The 18,244-nt window shown below is 41.3% G+C and overlaps 1 protein-coding gene across 4 annotated transcripts in view; it reads left to right on the top strand.

Moving 5' to 3' along the window:
• Nucleotides 1-1,558: 1,558 nt before the first annotated feature.
• The window catches only part of SLC2A12 (solute carrier family 2 member 12), a 38,554-nt gene continuing 21,868 nt past the window's right edge, over nucleotides 1,559-18,244 (top strand). For all 4 annotated transcript variants that reach the window (XM_050949646.1, XM_050949647.1, XM_050949648.1 and 1 more), the window contains exons 1-2: nucleotides 1,559-1,825; nucleotides 9,963-11,300. In XM_050949646.1, the coding sequence (XP_050805603.1) occupies nucleotides 1,699-1,825; nucleotides 9,963-11,300 (1,465 nt within the window). In that variant the 5' untranslated portion in view covers nucleotides 1,559-1,698. The remainder of the gene's footprint in view (nucleotides 1,826-9,962; nucleotides 11,301-18,244) is intronic.

Here is an 18,244-nt window from a genome sequence, read left to right on the forward strand (position 1 = left end):
AAGGATCTGTTTAGGAGTCTAACAGAAAAAAGAGTCTAAGAGTTTTGTCTAAGTGTCATGTTCAGGCACAGAGCTATTTGAGAATAATGCAAGGAGCAGGACAGGCCCTCAGAAAAGGCTGGGTACAAGTCAGATTGTCACAGGGAAATCTTGCCATAGATAAAATTATTCATTTTCATAATTAAAACAGATTTTTCAAAACAAAATTACAGTTCCCCCTCCATAGAAACAGCATCTCATTTTTATCAAAAATTCAAAACAAACATGAATTATTTGTTTCATTTTTAAATATACCACATGCAAACATATCTCGCTGGAAGTAGTGAGTATTTTTTTTTTCAGACTCTGACAGCATCCAATAGCTGCTGACTCTTTGATATGCTCTTATTTGATTTTCTTTCTAAAAAAAAAATTACCAGTGGGAGAAAGATTGGTCTGACTCTTGAAAGACAATGACAAATGTAATGCCAAAAAATAAAATAAAAAAAATTAAAAAAAGGCCGCAGCAAGAATCTTTGTTATTTTGGAATCCAAATGTTCCTGCTTCTAGACCTTCCTGTGACCCACCGGTCAGAAAATACATTTATTTTCTCTTCTGTAGAATGTCCTTGTCAAGCAAAGGCTGATAAGTGGTGTTTGGTGTCTGTTTTAATTAAGGTGGAAAATGTTTAGGAATGCTCCTTCCTGAAAATTCTACTAGTGCAAGAGTTACCAGCCTTCCACCTCTGCCCTAGCCTTCCCTCCCATTCTAGCCCCAGGTGTTAATGCATTAACTGAAACAAAAACAAACAAACCAAACAAGAAAAAATTAAAAGTCTACAGCACACTAGCGGCTCACTTGGTGCATGCCTACATGAACAGCTAGCCTCACTGACGCCAATGGGCCTGCTCAAGGGAGTGTGTACATAGCTCTATGTACATAGCTCATCTTTCACTGTTGTAACCCTTGTTCCCCCCACCGTTTATTATTGCCCCTTTATTCGGTTGTAGTTAGTGGGAATTGTGGGTACTTATCAGTGCCCAGGATTGGGCCCTTTGACTCTAAACTCATGTGGCAGGCGCCTGTCTTTTTATTAATCTGTAAAGTGCCATGCGTAACTCTGGCATGGTAGAAATGTCTGAAAATGTACCATCACTTCCACTAGGTACTGCGCTCATAGGCTAAAAGACTGATGCTGCTTTGCTCTCTAGGATTTCTCTTAATAACTTGTTCATCACTCAAAAGAATTAATTGACACCATCTGTGTGTATTCAGTGCCCTAACTTTAGCTGACACTGCAAATAGTTTACATCTCCCTTCATGTTCCTTCTCTGTTTTTATTTTTTTTTAAAAGGTACAGTAACACAAGAGAGATCCTTTAAGCTAATGGCTAAAGAATGTGCCTTGAGCTCTGTGTGAATGCCTAATGGCTTCAACTGTTTGTTTAAAGGCAAAAACAATACTTCTGCAAGATGGCCCTCCCACTTGCCTGTGATAGGCTACCAAGAATAGCAACAGCCTGTGTCACTAGAAAGGGCAAAGCCTTCTGAAATAGAAACAAAGTTGTTCACAAATCAGTCTGTGCCATATACTCTGTAAGCTTCTGTATCACGCTGCTATGAGGAAAATAACCTGTGTGTTTGTTGGCAGCACGGGACAGACAATTGGCCTGTGAAGTGTTTCTACCCTGAAGTGTGGAATAGAGCTGCTAAACGGCAATGGTACCTGTGCAGAATGCGGAGGACCTCAACCAACAGTGCAGGAAAATGAGAACAGGGGAGAGTGATGATAACAGAGGCGACAGCAGCAGCAACGCCAACCTACACAAGCTTCCGTCTCAGACAGGTAATGTGGCACAATTTGAAAGCCAGCTGTGACTGAACGACAATAGGAGCAAATATATGTAACTAACATTCGGGTTTGGAGGAAAATAGCCTGGCAAAAGCCAGGAGAGTCTAAATTAACACTGTCCGTCTGTCCCCTAATTCCTGGCATTGCAAGAGAAGGAAAATGTGAGCAAAGAACGAAGTGTCACCTTTCCCTTTGAATGAGAGTGTTTGAAATACTTTCCCCTGAAGGCCTTAATCCTACAGATCATAGATGCACCCTCTAATGTGTAAATCCTTCTCCTTTTGCAAATTAGTCACCTGAAAGATCAAAAGAGCCATTGATGCCCACAATGTCTATTCTATTGTGACCCATTAACACTAAGGACCAGATTCAACCCTCCCCTTGAAATCACTGGGGCTCGTTGACTCCAATGGGAGTTGCACCTGCTTATGGCAGTTTGACTTTGGGTCTGCAGACTAGGAATCCAGTATAAAATTACTGCTGAAAAAAATATTTGCAATCATAGAACAACTTTAATCCATCTGCACTTTGCTGTTTTAACTGTCAGTTTCTCCCAGCTTCTGGTGTAACACATTTTGTACACATGGAGATTCTTGTACTGAGATCAGAAGTAGGTGACACAAAATCATTACATTCTGTTTCTGTGATTTAAAGCTGCGGCAGAAGAAAGAAAACATTGCTGTAAGCCAGAGAGGACTATGCCTGAGTTAGTGTTCGCTTAGAAATAAATGATTTGAAGTGCACAAACTAACCCAATATGTTAAGATACTATTGGCACAAATAATATTGTTGGAGTGTAATAAAAAGTTATGGATGAGGCCAGCAATATCCACTGATATCTGGGATCACGGGGAAGCTAAGGTTAATGAACAAAAAGCCACTCAGTTTGCAGACACACTATCGAACTATTGTTTTTACAATCTGTACATTATTTATGCAACATAATCTTCAGGTTACAATGTGCCCAGCACCCAGTGCTTTCCAACACCTCAGTCTTGACTTTTGCACTAATGCAGCCACACAGCGTGAACAGGGTTGGGTTTTCTTTTTGTTTTTGTTTTCTTTTTCAGTGACATAACAATTGTATAAATTTCAGTTTTAAAGTACTGTATTTTCAGCAAGACTTTTAGAAATTATTGTTAAAGGGCTGTAGAATTATGAATATATGAAATATATATTCCACGAGCTGGCCTGAAAATAATTTCCAGTTTAAAAGATCCATATCCTTCTGAACTGTTTTAACTTCCATGAGAAAGTAAAACTTTTTTTCAACCCTCTTGAATCCATTCTAACAGTCCAGCTCTCAGAGGGAAAGGAAAGAGATAACCAGGGGAAAATGAAGGAATACATTTTAGAAATCTCTAAAAATTTTCTTAAAATCAATTTTCCATATAAATGTTGCAGTTTTAAGGTTTGATATATCATAATTTACCAATGCTACAAACAAATGCCTTGTCCCACTGGAGAGGGGGAATCCTATTGCGTCATATAATCATATCTATGTGACAAACTCCGTTTATCATGCACTTTTGACTGCCTGACTTATTTTCCATTAACTTATTTTTGACAGAACTGCACTCAACTTTCCAAATCTCTGGATAGGTGCAAATAGCGAACACTTAAAAAAAAAATCCTTTCCGAAAACTGTTTGCTTCTTTCCCAGAAATGTGGAATTTCTCACCCCAAATTACCCTTGAGGCAGTTCAGGAAGGTGAGGGATTGAAAAAACAACATCTATTTCCAGACACTGTGAAAATGGGCTGGATTTGTACCAGGGGTGCAGTGATGAAAGACTCCACATCCCATAACCAACATATCCTGTTTGGGGCAGCAATTTCCTTCTGTCTGCATTACTGTACTACAAATAATAAATTATAACAACAAAATAATTTTATTTACAATTTTTTTTAAAAAATTGTGTCATTATGGAGACAGAGAAACTGAAATATGCTTTGTGGAGTAATTAAAAAACAATGTATAAACATTTGTGCACAAAAGGAATCTCCATGCCTGAAATAATCACAGATGTGAAGCTGCTGTGATGTGCTGGACAGGGTTCCGAAAAGCCCATAGTCAGGAGCCTGTTACAAATTGAAGGGCAGATAAGGATGGTTTTACCTGCCTCTGATGGAATCACCTCCCCTATGAATGCTTATAAATCTTTCCTGCCAGCAATGACTTACCCGTGCATCTCATAATATACAGTTACCTTTGAAATAGCTCAGATTGCACCAAATGACAGGTTAAAAAAATTATTGGGAAAGATGCACACCCTCCGTAACATCTTCATCCCCCATCTCCACCCCTAATTGTAATTTCAATTACACATGCTGAACTCTAGGCTATACTATTACTATCCTCAGTCTGCTTTTCAGGAACAAAGCATAAACATTTTAGAAAATGCTCTTAAAGATAAGTTTGTTTGTCAGGCAGTGCTGCTTTCTTTGTTGGTTGTGAGAAAGCATTTTTGTTGAAATGGAAAAACAAATGAGTAGCTTTCTCAATCCTTTTTATTTTTAGTTACACACCCATTGGCCATGGAGTTTATCCAGAATTTTTTACGGAAGCCTCCCATTAAAATATATATATTAGCAGCACTTGACAGTGAATTGCTATATATATTTTATGGTTCTCACAAAACCAAAAGAAATATATATATTTTTAAAAGAAGCCTTTTTTAAAGAGAATGTCTAAAACCTTCTCTGCCCAGAAATATCACAAAAAGCCTGTATTTAAAAGGAGTGTCTGTAAAACTACTGGAAGTGCTAAAGCAAAAGTCACATTGAAGTCAATGGGAGTTTTGTCGGGGAAAGACTTGGAGCTTGTCTTCACATGCAGCACTACAGATGCGCAACTGTAGTGCAAGTGAAGATGCTACTATGCCAACAGAAGAGCTTCTCCCATCAGCATATTTAATCCACCTCCATGAGAGGTCATAGCTATGTCAATGGAAGAAGCTCTCCAGTCAACATAGTACTGTCTACACTGGGAGTTAGGTCGGTATAACTACGTTGACACCCCTGAGCAATGTAGTTATACCTCTGTATAACTCTGTAGTGTAGACCTGGCCTGAGTGGAAGCTGAGTAAAGCTCTCAGGATTTAACCCAATGAGAATTTTGCCCAAGTAAGAACTGAGTATGGTAAGGGACATTAAGATTTGGCCCAATAATGATAAAAACATGTATAGGCTTCAGGGAAAAGCAATGACTGCAGATTAAATGTGATTCACATAGAACTGCTGAGAGAGTTTGCTGCTGAGACTGTAGAATGTTCTATTTGCCCCTTTCATGCCAGAAGGTGCTGTACATTCAAGGGCCAAATTTGAAAAGGCAGCACAATTCATTTCAAAAGGCTGCCAGGATTGACAGATTATGATAGGCTCATCTGCAGAACTGTGGTGGGTAGCGGTCACTGTCAGACAACAAATGGGAACTAGAAGCTTCCCTAAAAATTAAAAACCTGCTCTACTGGTGTCACTAGCTGTTCCCAAACCTGGTTGGGGGAAGAGACAGGAGGTGAGAGTTGTAGATCAACAGTGTAACACAAGTTTCCGCAAATTTGTAAAACTGGGTAGGTCTGATAACATGATCTTTAGGCCCTATAGGAGGTTCTCAAACTAGTAGTGAAAAAACAAAGCTAACATTTAAAATTATCAGTACAATAACCATCCTACTCTTATTAAACATTGGCATGCATCAGCGGTGCACAACCTTTGTGGCCTTGAGTCCCACAATGGCAACTTCCAAGCTGTCTGAGGGCCATACCAAACTGGCATACTTTTTTTAATCAAAAATAATTTATTTTAAAATAACCATAATATTTATCCCAGGGCCACAAGTCTTATTTCTGCCCCACTGAATTCCTCCACCAGGTCATAACTGAAGGATCCCTCCCCCGCCCACAGCACTACTAATGTATTAAAAGCAGAAGATCAAAGGTGGGAGAAGGTTAGTTTCTGCTGTGAGGTTAACACCTGTGTCACATATGTATACCATTAGCCAGATTTGTAGCAGGTGTAAATTGGGGTTGCTCAGTTGAAGCCAATTTATGTCCCCTGAAGATCTGGCCCAGAGTATAACTTTACACAAATCAGTGCTTCCAATAAACCTATTGGTCTTGGATTGTAGGCATAAATGGAGAAAAAAGTATTGGGTATAGTGCAGAGGAGATCACAGCAATTGAAAATAAATACAGAGCTATCCATTACTTTCAGATGGGCTCGGTATCTTTCTACCATACATCACTCTCCAGCCAAGTTGACTGAACTTCTCATCCAAACCTGCCCCAAAAGAATTAGTTGAAATAATCTGCACTATGTTGCAGAAGCCACTTCCCACTGGTACATGAGCTCTCTGCAACTAACTGGAAAATTAGCAGTCAATTTACTTGGCCTCTAATTGTGTGGTGGCCAACATCATGTTGAGAAAAAAAAAGCTATGCTGAGTGGAAGAATTAACCCAACAATAATAAACTAGAATTATCTATCAAAGGCTAGGGTACAAAGGCTTCACAACAAGCAGAATATGATCAGTTACATCTTTATTGTAGTAATAAACAGTGGATGTCAGTTGTATAAAAAACAGTTTATTTTAAAGTGGAGATACAATGGCATATGTTCTCCATTTTGTCTATTCTATCACCATCTGGTTTTTATTCCCAATGGTGCAGCCATCAGAAACTATGTGAAACAAGGGAGGTGCTAGCCCATTGGGGACCCTAATCAGGAATATTTTTAGGGACCTCCTCCCACACGACACATACTAATAATTAATAGGGAGCCCCCTTGGGCTGCTCCGGGCTTTAAGCAGTTACTTAGTCTGCTTATGCCTAGTGCTGGTTCTGATGTGAAATATCTGATCTTTTTGTTACAAAGAACCCAAGGATTAATGATGAGTGAATCCCAAAGTGTTCAGAGGTTTGCATCTCAAAATTTGGTTTATCTGAAATCTCCAATCTGTCTATCTGGAGCAGCAAAACTGAGTTTGAAATCTTAGTCTGGTTCTCGGTGGATAAGTGTCCACATCACAAAGGAACACCCCCAGAATCAGCAACTTTTGCATTCTTAGCAAAGCCAAAGATTTAATGGGAGTCCAAGATAAACTATATTCTCACATGTAGGGGTGGTCCCTCCAAGGTGGGACTGAAGCACTTTGGTTAGGAAGCATGTACTATTCTTGTCTATAATATACCAACTGTGTGAATAAGGGTCCTAGGGCTGTCAGTCTGATGCCTTTCGTGGGAACTAAATTCAACTTAGGAAAAATATTGGAAATTTAAAAGTAAAAAATGCTTTCTTGGCAAAAGCCTCTTTATTGGATGTCTGTTCCATTGTCACTGTTGGGAGGGCTTACTTATTTAGGGTCTGATCTAAAAGCCAGTGAAGTCAAATGAGAGCTGGACAAATTTATGAGTGTGATTGTTTGATGGGGTTGCTTGTGGTGGTAGGGGACAGGGCTCAACAGCCCTGGGGTTGGCCCACTTCTTGTTTACATTTTACATTTCTACAAGTTAATGTGTCAGGGCTTCAGCTGACCACTTGCAGGGGTCAGGATTGGAAGGGATTTCCCCCAGCACCAATTTATTTTTATCTTCTTCTTCTGGAACATCAGGGATGGCCATGGCTGGAGATGGAACACTGGACAGAGAGCACCAGGGCTCTGAGGTGGTGCCAGGCATTATCTCTCTCAAGTGCTTGGCTGGTTGGTTTTTGCTTACCTGCTCAGGGTCTCACTGATTACCATATGTGGAGTCAGCAGGTGGCAGTGACCTTGGGTTTTTTTCCTTCTCCTGCACTGTGTGGGTGTGGGTCAGTGGCCAGGATTATCTGTGTATACCTCACTTACTCATTACCCAGGCACTGGTGCACCTTGGTCCCTCCTATTCTCTGGCTGTGGCACATAATAAGCTAGTTTCCTGTGGGCCATAATACTTTGGTCTAATTTCAGGGCTTGTCTTCATGTACAGCACTACAGCAGCACAGCTGCACCACTGTAGCACTTTAGCGAAGATGCTGCTACACCAGCAGAAGTGCATCTCCCATCGGCATAATGAATTCACCTCCCTGAGGGGTGGTAGCTATGTTAACAGGAGAAGCTTTCCCACCAACACAGCACAATTCAAATTGGAACAGGTTCAGAGACGGGCTACTAGGATGATCCGAGGAATGGAAAACCTGTCTTATGAAAGGAGACTCAAAGAGCTTGGCTTGTTTAGCCTAATCAAAAGAAGGTTGAGGGGGGATATGCTTGCTCTTTATAAATGTATCAGAAGGATTAATATTAGGGAGGGAGAGGAATTATTTAAGCTTAGTACCAATGTAGACACAAGAACAAATGGGTATAAACTGGACACTAGGAAGTTTAGACTTGAAATTAGTCGAAGGTTTCTAACCATTAGAGTGAAGTTCTGGAACAGCCTTCCAAGGGGAGTAGTGGGGGCAAAAGACATATCTGGCTTTAAGACTAAGCTTGATAAGTTTATGGAAGGGATGGTATAATGGGATAGCTTAATTTTGGCAATTGATCTTTGATTATCAGCAGGTAAGTATGCCCAGTGGTCTGTGATGGGATGTTAGATGGGATGGGATCTGAGTTACTGCAGAAAATTCTTTCCTGAGTGCTGGCTGCTGAGTCTTGCCCACATGCTCACGGTTTAGCTGATCACCATATTTGGGGTCGGGAAGGAATTTTCCTCCGGGGCAGATTGGCAGAGGCCCTGGAGGTTTTTCGCCTTCCTCTGCAGCATGGGGCATGGGTCACTTGCTGGTGGATTCTCTGCAGCTTGAGGTCTTCAAACCACAATTTGAAGACTTCAATAACTAAGACATAGGTTAGGGGTTTGTTATAGAAGTGGATGGGCAGGGTTCTGTGGCCTGCTTTGTGCAGGAGGTCAGACTAAATGATCATATTGGTCCCTTCTGACCCTAAAGTCTATGAGTCTATGAGCACTGTCTGCATGGGTGTTAAGTCACTCAGGGGTGTGAATTTTTCACATCCCTGAACAATGTAGTTATACCAATATACATCTGTAGTGTAGACCTGGCCTCAGTTGTTGGGCTTAATATGCAGGTGCTGGGTAATGTTAGTGGCCTGTGATATACAGGAGGTCAAACTAGATGATCTAGTGCTCCCGGCTGGCATTAATCTCTATAACTGAATGGGAGTTTTTCTGTTACTTCAATGGGTTTGGGATCAGGTGCTAAAGAGATACTAAAAATAAAGGGGAAAAACGAAGTACATTCCATGATATATTTTTTCCTGCTTTCAGCAATGTCACTTGATATGACCAATGTTGTTGGGTTTTTCATTTGATCATATTGTTTTCCCCCAAACTGAAACTTTAGAACAAGATTTTGAGGACAGATTTATAAGATAACTTCATTATTGATGATTAGTGTTGCGGGGTTATGACCCACTCCAGCCCTGACGAGGTTGGAACCAGCCCTGCGAGAGGGCTGGCAGGCTGGGAGAACAGCCCAGGCTGAGTGGGGAAACAGCCGCAGCTATGGCCATGCCCCAGACGGACTCAGCTGGCCCTATAAATGGTCTGCTGGGCTGAAGCAGTCTCACTTTCTCTCTGCCTTTAGAGGGAGAAGAGGCTGGCTGCTTGGGAGTGTACCCAGGTACCCAAGGTGGAGCAAGGCTGGGGGAAGGCAAGAGGAGCTGGGAAGCTCTGGCCTGGAAACCCCCAACGCTGCAGGCCTAGGGTAAGGCCAGCCGGGGTTGCAAAGGGGCAGCCCACAGGTAGGCAGAGGCAGCAGGTCCAAACCCCTTTGCCTGTGATGAGTGGCTGATACACTGCAGTCTGCCCCAGGGAATGGGATCTAAGTGATGACTGGCAGTAGCCAAGACTGAGGTGAGGTGGAGATGGTGGGTGGGGTTCCCCTGGGAGGGGGAAACCCAGATCGGTGGAGTACTGCCAGGGGCAGCACCCCAATTAAAGGGGCACCGGGATCCAGGGAGGGACACGGGGGCCAGAGGACAGGTGGATCACCGGCCTGCAGAGGACGCTCTGGAGCTGGAATGAGCTAATTCCCGGAAGTCACCTGCAGGAGGCCCCGCAGTGGTGAGCCCGCACCTTTACAGTTAGAATGGTACAGAGCTCATTTTTGTTTTTCTTCTGTAATTCCAGGATGCGGAACGTTTACTTTTCTGTCATCTGCCATTGCTGCCATCAGTGGATTCCTAATGGGTTATGAACTAGGACTCATCTCTGGGGCTCTTCTTCAGCTAAGCAGTATACTAGCGCTTTCTTGCAAACAACAGGAAATAGTTGTAAGCTCCCTCCTCATTGGGGCCTTACTAGCCTCACTTACTGGTGGATTTCTAATAGACCGATTTGGAAGGAGAATTGCGATTATTATAGCATCTTGTTTACTTGTACTGGGAAGCCTGATCTTGATACTCAGTACATCATATGGCATACTTATTGCAGGACGGATTGCTATTGGTATTTCAATATCATTATCCTCAATTGCAACATGCGTATATATCGCTGAGATAGCCCCACAGCACAGAAGAGGCCTGCTTGTATCATTGAATGAACTTATGATTGTGATTGGCATTCTTTTTGCCTACATTGCAAATTATGTATTCGCCAGTGTTTCCCATGGCTGGAAGTATATGTTTGGCCTTGTGATACCAATAGGTGCCTTGCAAGCTATTGCCATGTATTTCCTTCCACCAAGTCCTCGGTTTCTTGTTATGAAAGGTGGTGATGAAGCTGCTAGCAAGGTACTGGGAAGGTTAAGGGCAACTTCAAATAATGCTGAAGAACTCACTGTGATCAAGTCTTCTTTGAAAGATGAACATCAGTACAGTTTCTTGGACCTGTTTCGTTCAAAAGACAACATGAGAGCCCGAATGCTAATAGGCCTCACTCTAGTGTTTTTTGTGCAAACAACAGGGCAGCCTAACATTTTATTTTATGCATCCACTGTTTTGAAGTCAGTTGGGTTCCAGAGCAATGAAGCAGCTAGCTTGGCCTCGACTGGAGTTGGAGTGGTTAAAGTGGTTAGTACAATCCCAGCCACTGTTTTTGTGGATCAAGTTGGAAGCAAAACCTTTCTGTGTGTTGGTTCTTCTATTATGGCAGTGTCACTGGTCACCATGGGGTTGGTGAATCTTAATATACACATGAATTTCACTAATATCTGTAGAAACCAGTTCCTGGAAGATTCCATTTTTCGTGATCCAGGAAATGTGAGTGCCAGCAATGAGAGTCTCAAGGAGCAGTTTGCTAGTATGCCTTCCCAGGGCAGAACATCGCCAACCACGCTAAGAAAATCTGAAATTGCTAAGGCGGAGGAGCAGAACAGCACAGCCTTGGCAGGAGAAAGGACCTCTGCAGCAAGCCAAACAGCATCCCACATAGTAATAGACACTGTGGAAGTTCCAGTTGCTCTGAAATGGCTGTCTTTAGCCAGCTTGCTTGTTTATGTTGCTGCTTTTTCCATAGGTCTTGGACCAAGTAAGTATTTCATATTTTTTATTCCTTTTAACGATTTATTTAAAAGTTAACTAATCACTGGTGTAAGATGCCCATGTTGACATCACTGGAAATTGAAGTTCTCAATCCACAGAATAAACATCACAATAAGCAGCAGTATGTGTTTCCATCATGCTGCTCTGCCAACAGACGCTGATCCTGTTCTGGAGAAACCAACTCAAAGTGTGCGACAGAGCAATTCAGTCTCCATTGCCCAGTCAGTCTTGACCTCTCTGCTAAGATCGCCAATAGAGGCCCTAATGGTGATGAGGGCATGTTACCACTACAAAGTAGGTTGAGAAATTTTAAAATAAGGCTATAGAATATCCAACCAACAGTAATTTTCAGGGTGAAATCCTTGCTCCGTTGAAGTCAATGGCAAAGCCAGGATTTCACCCTCAGTCACTGCCAATTGGTGTTGATTTGAATCAGCAACCTATAAGTGAAAAAATCCCATTGACTGTGTCTGGAGCCATCTTTAATTCCCCACACTCTACCCCTTTTCTTTTCTTTTTTCTTACCATGTAAATGATACTATAAAAGCTATACTGTGACGGCTCATAAACCTAAGTTAAAAACATATCACTAGATGCTTCAAATGAGCATAGCATCCCCAACTCGACAGAAGCTACACCGATTGACTCCAGCTGAGGTTCTGTCTCTCTGAGCGTGTAGCCACACTGACCATGTAACCCAACCTACTGCTAGGAAATGGAAAACATTTAATCCTACTGAGTAAACTCTCTTGGCCCCTACACTTCCTATCCTAAACAGAATAAACAACAAAAAAGTTAAGAATTGTTCAATCTATAAAATATCAATTTAAACCAAAGCGAGCTTTTAGAAGAAACACCACTGCAGGATCCTCGCTAATGACAGAAGACAACTTTCCTGCCATTCCCATTCCCAGTGACTAAAACTACTCTTTTCCTTCTTCTTTTTCACAAACTCTTTTATATTATTTTACCCATCAAATTGATTTTTTTTAAACCAGATTGTAAAATGTGCATGCACAAAGCCCATTATTTATTAACAGACTTTGTGTGCCTGTGTGCCCTGACACAAAAATGGCTTGGAAACACAGTGTACTCCTTGCAGTTAATTATAATAAAGAGTTTACTATGAGCATAACAACCCTATTGTCATACAAAGGAAAAAAGTGAAGACAAAACCCATCAATAGTTATTTATTTAAGATAAATAGCTCACTAGGATAGCTGCCTAAGATAAATATTCATTGCCAAGAGGGACCTAAGGGATAGCAGTTTGATAATTTTCAAAGTAGCAGCTGTGTTAGTCTGTATCCACGAAAAGAACAGGAGTATTTGTGACACCTTAGAGACTAACAAATTTACTTGAGCATAAGCTTTCTTGGGTTAAAACCCACTTCATCGGATGCATGTTACTCCAGCATACTTTAGTACATTATAACCAGTCTATGGGTTAGATTCTTCAGATTTACACCAGTGTAACAGAGAGCACAAACTAATCCTAGAATAGTAGGGAAGCATCACAATTTCAGTTCCTTTTCCATTAACAAGTTTTCTTAAAACAAGGAATTAAAAGTTTCTTCAAATGACACAAAATGTGGACATCTATTTTATTGGAAGGGGCTACTTATTCTGGCATTGGGGATGCAATTGAGTGTGCTTTCCACAGACATTTGAGTTCTAGGGACTTTAAAATAGATAGGTTTGAACAAGGGCACGTTTGCAATGTACACTAGATATGAAATAAATGTGCTGGTGTATCTATACAGTGTAGTAACTCAGTGTCCAAGACTCAGCTAAAACTGATTAAATACAGCAAGGAGTCCTGTGGCACCTTATAGACTAACAGATGATTTGGAGCATGAGCTTTCGTGGGTGAATACCCACTTTGTCGGATGCTCACGAAAGCTCATGTTCCAAAACGTCTGTTAGTCTATAAGGTACCACAGGACTCTGCTGCTTTTACAGATCCAGACTAACACGGCTACTCCTCTGATACTTGATTAAATACAGAAAGTTCAGATTAACTGAATCAAGGAATTGCTGGAGTCTATAAATAATAGAGGGTTTTATATATTGTAATTATATGTGCTGTGGCTGAAAGGCAGGATAAGGATTGAGTTTCATATGTAACTCCTGGCTTTTCTGCTTGCAGCTCAAACCCTTTAAAGATATTTCAAATGTGTATATTTCGTCTGTTAAATTCAATTTTCTTAGTGTTAGCTTTTTTAAAAAAACAGTCCCTCAATTATATAAATTGGCCCATTTAAAATGTTTGGATTTCTCATCCCCTCAACCTGTTACACTGTCTGCCAAATTGTTACTTTTAAACCACAACCCATGTGGGAAAGGGAGGGGCCTTCCCACAGAATAAGTTCCAGAACATTCTGACTGACAAAGCCAGACAATCTCCATGGGGCCCCCGATGGTGCAGACAGTAGTGGAGGTTTCACTGCCTTTTTCAATGAGTGCAGCATGCAACTTCCCTTCCATGTCTGGCTTATTCCATTGGTTGATATGAAGGAGGGGAGCTGGGGCTGACCTCTGGGTACGTCTACACTACAGGATAAATTCGAATTAGCTTAAACCGATTTTATAAAACAGATATTATAAAATTGATTGTGCGCGTCCACACTAGGCACATTAATTCGGTGGTGTGCGTCCGTGGTCTGAGGCTAGCGTCGATTTCTGGAGCTGTGCACTGGGTAGCTACTATAAAAGAATGAGGCTAATAACGTCGATTTGCGTCCACACTAACCCTAAATTGATATAATAATATCGATTTTAGCGTTACTCCTCTCGTTTTGTAGGAGTACAGAAATCGATTTAAAGAGCCCTTTGAATTGATATAAAGAGCAGTGTAGTGTGGACGGGTGCAGCGTTAAATCGATTTAACGCTGTTAAAATCGGTTTAACAGCGTACTGTGGACCAGGCCTCACTTGGCATCTGTATTCTCTCTTGAGTAATTAGCATCCCCAGGCAGATGGGATTGTGCCTAGCCTTGAAAGGGGCAGAAGGTTTCTTGCACCCACCACCTCATCCAGCGAAGCGAAGCTGGCCACAATAGCCTTCTATTTAGAAAGTATATGATATTTAGAGTATGTGTAGTTCAAATTCTTATGGAGAGTACATGTGAATCCATCAGGAACATGGCAGAACATACATTGGACATATTATTCCAATCCAGCTCTTTAATCTTCCTTTTTTCCTACTGTGCAAGGTATTTTGGCTCTAGTGTGAGGTCCAGTTACTACCTAAGATTTCTCGGCAGCCATTTTTTGTTTTATATTTTATACTTCAATGGTTTCTTCTTTTTACCAAATTATCAGAAGCAATTACATTTTCTTATGAAATGATTTAATAAATATCACTATCTGTTACCGTTTATGAAAGCACTCAGACACAACCATTATGAAAACAGATAGATTAAAGCCTTTTTGCATTATAAAAGAGTGTAGACAAGAGAGCAGCTGTCTAGTCCAGTTTTAATTCCAATATACTGTATATTTATATAAACAGGCCCTTGTCCAAGATAAGAGTGTCAGCTTTATTTGTCTGTTTTGCATTAAGTTTGATGAAGTGCGATCCAGCTTCTCGCTTACACTCGGTTTCAGACAATTTTTAGGGTACATTACAAGCACAATAAATCAGTGTTGCGTCACATTGCAGGACAGCACACATTATCTTGCTGACAGTACTCACATAAGCACCATGAGCTCCTATTAACTAAGGTGCAGATGTTAGACATACTTGACACACCTTTGGTTTCTTTATCTTCTGTCATCAACATCTGGCATTTAAAAAAGGTCAAATGGGGAGGAGCCCCATTCATCAGGAAACAAAAATACTCGCACAGCAGATAATTATCAATCCATAGTGAAAATGAAGCTGCAAAGGCAAAGTGAGTGAGGTGGAAACTTGTTTGATTTCAGTGAGTGTTTATAAAGAGATATGGGCCCTCAGGACCTATGTTCAGGCATAAGAACTTGCCGTACACATAGGACATGAGAAATTAGAGCCTACAGATGACACTATGCCTAAAACAGAACAGAAGGATGCTGAGTTTAATGCTGTACGTAGATGGTTCACAGATAAATTGCCTACACTGAAAGCTGGATAAAATAGTAAAAATGTATTTAATATAAACTAGGAAACAAACGTCTTCTATAGAGGGTATCTGCTCATGGTCACTAAAGGAAAGAAAATTAATTGGAATAATAGAAAAGCAAGTCATAGCTATGATGTGATGACCATTTGGAGACAGAAACAAAAAGTTCTTTGTTGTAAATAAAAGTAAACTCCATTGGTCACCATTAAGTTGTAAGACCAAGGCAATGGAAATTCCTGATGATGAGACTATTTTCCTAAGTGAGACCCGTGTATTTGAGTGTGATAATCCTGTTAGAATCATAGAATCAGAGAATATTAGGGTCGGAAGAGGCCTCAGGAGGTCATCTAGTTCAATCCCCTGCTCAGAGCAGGACCAACACCAACTGAATCATCCCAGCCAGGGCTTTGTTTTTTCTAAAACAAAAAACATGCAACACCAACCTGGTGTTTTCCATGCAAACAACAAGGCCACTTTCAGACCTGATATAAGTGTGTACAGTTCCGCACTAACAGCAATGGAATGGCACCCGTTTACAAAGGATCAGATTCTTTGTCCCAATCTGCTCCCTTTGTGCCTCTTAGGACTGAAGCTCACACTGCGCAAAGAGAATGGAAAACTCCAGTAAATCGCCTGCTGGGGATATTCGCCGTATCTGGAATTCACAAAGAAACAAACAAAAGTCTTGTGTGTTCCACCTCACATCCTCTGGCCCAGGGGTTGTGTCAGGCTTCAGGAGAGTGAGACAATAGCCATAGCATGAAGTGCAGTTATAGCCAACTGGTGTGTGATCTGTAGAGGCCTGTACCTAACTGGCCTAAGTTAGAGCAGCCTTCAGCCAGCTCAAACCTGCAGCAGGGCCAAGGGCAGGGCAGATTATCAGGCAGCTATAACCAGTTCCTGATGGCCTCTCACTAAGACGGACAGAGCACAGAACATATGGCAAGGTCTGAATTTATTCCAACAAGTGAAATTAAACCCACGGACATAGTTTCAATTCACAGTTTGAACAGAGCTGATAGAGTTTGGGGCAATGGCAAAACTAACACAGATAAGGGGAATTCTGCATGCGATTCTGAAATTGCAGGGAAAAGTAATTGTCCAGATGAGGTGTACACATTTCCCAGAGCTTGTAAAGCTGTGAAACCGACAACACTGACTTCTGTTATAGAAACACCAGATGCAGATCACGTCTCCCAAAAGGTGGAGAGACATTTTCTGCTGTTTAGGAATGTCATTTGGCACTTATTCTACAGTGAGGAATGCTTTTATTGAAGGGGAGCATGAATAATTTTCTGCATTTTGGTTTTATTTATATATATCTATGTGTTTATATATATGTGTGTAATTTCCCCCCCCCCCCCCCGCATGTTCTCTAAATACTTTCACAAAATGACTCCTCTTTCTAATGTAAAATCTTAACCTGTTCTCTTTGCAGTTGTAGAGGCTTTTAGGCAGTTGAACAATACACTTGAGGCCTAATCCTCTGCTGGTATAAATTAGTGCAGCTTCCTTGACTTCAATGGAGATGCACTAATTTACATCAGCTGAGAACGTGGTCCTTCATTCCCAAATATTATCCTCAATAAAATCTCACCTCTGGCTCTGTCCCTACATACACTACGGAGGCCTGATCTTGCACACACTGACTATGATGAGTACTGCTGACTACCTTGATTATTCCCATTGAAGATCTATTACAAAGTAGGCATTTGCAGGATCAGGCCCTATATTTGTTATCTTTAAATAAGTTAAATAGTTTGATTTAATTTGATTTGTTATCATTAAAAAAGTTAAATAGTTTGATTTAATGTCTGGGAATCTTATCCTGAGAGTGGAATTGAACGTCCTTTACAGGGCTTCAGAGGAAAATTAATTTCCCAGTAAGCAGCTTTATAAAATTGGAAAGGCAAAGCCAACTTTAAGTTTTTGTTCTCAGGGGTGTTTTTTTTTTATTTAATAAGCCTAACATTCACAAGTTGACATTTTCACCAAGAAATAAATGGACATTCTGTTAACCTCAGCCATTCATTATGCGGCACTGGGGAGAATAGAACAGAATTACATATCAATTTTTCAGTTCATCACTTTTCTCCCCTTAACTTCTAGAGTCAGAAGATGTTGTATAGCTAAGCAAATGGGACCTAATCATGCCTGTGTGTCTATGGAGAGGTCATGGCAATGCAATCACTGCACCAGGGGGAAGGGCAGTGTTGAGCTCAATTTCACAGTGGCCTTTGCATCCCACTATGCAGAAAGTGTTTGTTAGTGTGGTATAATGGGCAGTTACTTGGACCCTCCCCCTTTCTGTCCCCACCCCGTCATGGAAGAAGTATGGAGAGGTCCAGTGCAGCCTCTGTGTTGCAGTAGCTATCATGGAGCAACACCACAGCTGCTCTGTAGGGAGAGAGAATTCCTATACTCACTCCCACCCATCTCCCAGGCACCCAACCTAGCTACTGTGGCTTGGCAATGGGCCCAGTAAGATAAAAATGATTCTATTTGGACTCCATTAGGTGGCCTTTGAATTAGTTTGCATTGAATAAAAGATTTTTGCTCACTAATGTTGTCACTGCAAAGCTAACTGGGTGGTCAGCACCAGGGTTACTTTTGCTCGGGTCTGAGCAGCCATACTGCAAAGCCATACCCGAGTTACTGAGGGTTCATCTATACTTCGAGCTGGGTCATAATTTGCAGCTTGAGGAGACATGCCTGAGCTAGCTTTCATGAGCTAGCATGCTACAATTAGAAGCACAGTCAGACTGCCATAAGGGATGAGAGGGTCTCACAGCTCCATACCTGTCCTAGATGCAAGCTACACAGGTGGG

This window comes from Gopherus flavomarginatus, chromosome 4, assembly GCF_025201925.1.
Source record: "Gopherus flavomarginatus isolate rGopFla2 chromosome 4, rGopFla2.mat.asm, whole genome shotgun sequence".
Taxonomy (NCBI): domain Eukaryota; kingdom Metazoa; phylum Chordata; order Testudines; family Testudinidae; genus Gopherus; species Gopherus flavomarginatus.